Consider the following 4,332-nt stretch of genomic DNA (forward strand, 5'->3'; position numbering starts at 1 on the left):
TTTGTTATTTTTGTTTTCTTTGTGCTCAAAAAGTATTCTCGTAGCTTCGCAAAACTGAAGTTGAGCCACTGATGTCACATGGACTGTTTTACGATGTCCTTACTACGTTTCTGGACCTAGGAACATTACAGTTGCGTTGCTGTCTATGCAGGGTCTGAGAGCTCTCACATTTCATCAAAAATATCTTAATTTGTGTTCCGAGGATGAACGAAGGTCTTACGGGTTTGGAACGACATGAGGGTGAGTAATTAATGACATCATTTTCATTTTTGGGTAAACTATCCCTTTAAGAAATAGTTTGCAGTTGATGTCATGGAGGATTTTAATGCACTTCCCATGCAGGACACTTTCTACATTTCTAGGTCTCGCACAGTTAGCAAAGTTTTAAATGTGATTTATAAATGCATCAATTGTGTATTAATTATGTAATATTTAAAAAATAATGTAATTTATGATTATCTGCTGACATTGAGCTAACTGTACAATTGTTTTGGCTTGATTGGTATTAGAGACCATATGGGAATACAAGGGGCTGTAATATTAGCTCTGTGATAGACTGGTCATCCAGTCTTCCTGCATATGGCCCAACACCTTGGGATAGGCTTTAGCTTCTCCGTGCCAGTAACATTGGACAAGCAGTTTGGAGAATGGGTGGATGGATGCTGACATAGATCATATTTTTCAACAGTTTATCTAATTTAACATTTGTGCCCAATAAGTTAGTATTCAATTTGTTTTCATAAGTTATCATCGATATTTGTTTAAATTCAGTAACCAGTACCATGCCTGTGTGAATGCATCTGTGTCTATGTGTTCTATTCATGCGCTATTAAACTTTTGACTAATTATCACATTCTGTCCCGATTTTGTTCCTGTTTCTGCCTGTTGTCATGGAGACCAGTAGGGCTTTATAATATTTGGTTTGGAAGAGAGAGTGTGACTCAGTCCTCTCATGCAGACTGTGAACTCTCTGCTTTGGCCTTTGATAATTGTCATTCCTGATGTTGATGTTGCACTAAACATGCTCAGTGTTTTGATGAATAACTACTAAACTTTACAGTATATACTGAAGATTTGTAGGGTTTTTTTTTTGTGAGGAAAATGACAGTGGATCTTTGAACATTATTTTCTGTAGGACAATTATAATGCATGTGTGTGTAATAGATATATATATATATATATATATATATATATATACACACACACACACACATGAATAGATAGATCTAGATGTGTGTTTGTGTGTATAGACATATCCATTGACATTTTCCCCACAAAAAAGCTAGAATTATAACATTAATGATAAAAAAAGGGATTTATGCAAAATATTACTCAAAGATATTTGAAAACACTTCAGTTAATTGGCCAGTAGACCTCATATTGAATTTTATGTGAATGAAAATGAGGCAGTGAGGGATAGACTTACAGTTTTTACGATGGCTCGCACTTAGTAAAGGTCCTAAATCGTGTAATTTTCACAGCTGAAAAGTTTTTGAGAAAGACATTTTGTCAGCTGAAAAAAAGTTATGTTGTTAAACACAACAGTACAATCCATTGAAGGCATGTACTTCTATCACTGCCTCTTTTTCATTCCTGTCAAAAATTTAATTTGGTGCTACCCTGATTAAGGTCTGTTATGGATGAATACTGGCCAATTAATAAATGGTAATTTTATATTAGTCAGTCATTACTATTGACAGACCTGAGGTCAACAGAAAACAAATTCTAGTTCTTCATGACATGACCAAGGAAATGTGATTTTGATGTGTTATGTGTACAGATGGGAAGGTTATGGGCCATATGAGGGAGCTCCAGATGAAGCCAGATGATTTTGACCGAGTGAAGGTGATCGGTAGAGGAGCATTTGGAGAAGTCCAGCTGGTAAGGAATTCCAGGATGCATTGAAGCGTAAAGGTGTTGACTGCTAAGAAAATTATACATCTTTCCTACTGTTTTTTTTCTGTTGTGTCGGATGTGATAATCCTGTTGCTAGTTTATGAGTACATTTAGTGCAGATGCCCTTTATTTGTATAATAGCCCATATAAGTCACACATGCACTGTTAAATCAATCTGCGGCATCAATAGAACATTAAATGTTCCTTAATGCATCACATTTTGAAAGCACTATGTTAACTCCATTAAAATGAGATTAATTGCAATTATTTAAATCTATTAATAGCCACAATTTAACTAAATGTAATGTGTAATTGTCTGAATGGATGTGTTAAGTGTGTTCACTTGTACTAAATGCTGCAAGCAGTTCTTTGTGGTTCCTGTTGAATGGGACCTCATGTAATTGTATTTACATGTCAGATATATAAAAGGAAGAAAGAGCATGTGTAGTTTTGTATTGTGTCGGCACTCTGGTTGTGTGTTTGTGATAGTCAGGGGAGAGATGCAGTGGGATGCGTCTGGACAAGCCTGCAGACACAAACAACATGATTACCCGGTATTGTCCTCTGTCAGTTGTCTGACAGGGGCTGTGTGGGTACGTTATGCCTAAAGCACAACAGAGGGTGCTTTAAAATGTGGCTTGTCTGTGTTAAAGGCAAAACAGCATCTCACAGAGTGTTTATTGGTTTTATTTTTAAATCTTTTTGGGAGTTAGGCACAAGGCCTGTTAGAAATTGAAAATGTTGTTTGTTAGTAATGTATGAGTGAACCTCTTACTAGTATTCTCGCACAAGGTATGTGATGTAGTTTTGTTATGATCTGGTTGTGTGTTTGTGTAGGTTAGGCATAAGGCCTCTCAGAAGGTGTATGCAATGAAGGTGCTCAGCAAGTTTGAAATGATCAAACGCTCAGATTCTGCCTTCTTTTGGGAGGAGCGTGACATCATGGCGTTTGCTGACAGCCCATGGGTCGTACAGGTAAGATGCGCTGACATCTTTTTTGAAGCCAAAATCTTGTCCTTTTTTTGAATACACATAAAAAACTCACTATGCTTTGATCTATGAATAAATCAAATATGCTGTTTCCAAGCATTACATATCACATATGCACATTACGGTATTATTCAAAAGTTTTGGGTCAGCAAGATTTTAAAAAAAAGAAATTAATACATTAATTCAGCAAGGATGCAAACCCCAAATTATAGTGTATGTTTTTACTGATTCCTATTATGATTATTACAGTGATATTTCTTTAAAAAAAATGAAATGGGACACTTTTAATCTGCCAACAAAAAAGTATTATTTATGAGTCTGTCAGATCAACTTTCTGCATTTTATATTCCATATTTTAAGCATAAATGACAACTGTTTTGTATGACTTGAGTGTTTTTTTATTTCTATTAATTGCCTAATTTGCTAGCTGCTCCACTTAAAATGTTAAAAGTTAAATTATGTGTTATGTTAATTGGACCATGAATATATCAGTGTGTCTCTAGTTTGAGCACATACACAATCTCTCAGTCTACTCTTTTCTCAATTCTTTCTTGTCTTTCCCTTAGCTGTGCTGTGCGTTCCAGGATGACCGTTCTCTCTACATGGTAATGGAATACATGCCAGGAGGAGATCTCGTCAATCTCACCAGTACATATGATGTTCCAGAGAAGTGGGCAAAGTTTTACACTGCTGAGGTTGTGTTGGCTCTGGACGCCATTCACTCTATGGGCTTTATTCACCGAGACATCAAACCAGACAACATGCTTCTGGACCGCTACGGACACCTCAAACTTGCTGACTTTGGGACCTGCATGAAAATGGATGGGGTAAGGGGATAACTGGTTATTGCAATATCAAATATCAGTAGTTCACAGGCTCTCATCAAAAACTTCAGGCTCGCTCTGGGCAGCTTTTCACCAGGCGTTTTAACCCTGAGTGCAGGGATTTTTTTTTTGGATGTAATTGCATGACAAATACCTTGAACACATGCCAGTTCTTGTCCAAACTCAAAGGACCAAAGAAAAACTCAGCCTTGCTCTCATTCCTGAGTTCACTCATGTCTGAGTGAGGAAGACCTCAGGTGGGTTCAGAGGTCATAGGGTCATACTGAGGCTAAAAAGTGCTCAGATTATGTTGATTGAAGATTAAATGTGATCACCAAGGTTATTATAGTTTTTCATTTTTAAATTCGTTTTATTTTAATATCGTTTTCAAATTTGCAATAAAATTTAGTTTCGTTTTTATTAGTTTCATTAATAATTTTGTTAGTTTTAGTTTAGTTTTTATTTTGTGAACACATTTCTATTAAATTTTTATATAGTTTAGTTTCAGTTTTAGTTTTAGTAGGCTAATTAATGTTTAGCAGAATTAACAGATCACTTCCAGAGCACAGGCCAAAAAAGGCTTAGGCTAATTTAACCTTAGTGATGCAAATGTCTAGGGACA

The 4,332-nt window shown here is 36.0% G+C and overlaps 1 protein-coding gene across 4 annotated transcripts in view; it reads left to right on the forward strand.

The window, feature by feature from the left end:
* The window catches only part of rock2a (rho-associated, coiled-coil containing protein kinase 2a), a 70,641-nt gene that overhangs the window by 44,034 nt on the left and 22,275 nt on the right, over nucleotides 1-4,332 (forward strand). For all 4 annotated transcript variants that reach the window (XM_016574496.1, XM_016574497.1, XM_016574498.1 and 1 more), the window contains exons 3-5: nucleotides 1,781-1,881; nucleotides 2,734-2,871; nucleotides 3,453-3,713. In XM_016574496.1, coding sequence (XP_016429982.1) covers nucleotides 1,781-1,881; nucleotides 2,734-2,871; nucleotides 3,453-3,713 — 500 coding nt within the window. The remainder of the gene's footprint in view (nucleotides 1-1,780; nucleotides 1,882-2,733; nucleotides 2,872-3,452; nucleotides 3,714-4,332) is intronic.

This window comes from Sinocyclocheilus rhinocerous, unplaced genomic scaffold, assembly GCF_001515625.1.
Source record: "Sinocyclocheilus rhinocerous isolate Xijiao unplaced genomic scaffold, SAMN03320098_v1.1 scaffold503, whole genome shotgun sequence".
Classification (NCBI taxonomy): Eukaryota; Metazoa; Chordata; class Actinopteri; order Cypriniformes; family Cyprinidae; genus Sinocyclocheilus; species Sinocyclocheilus rhinocerous.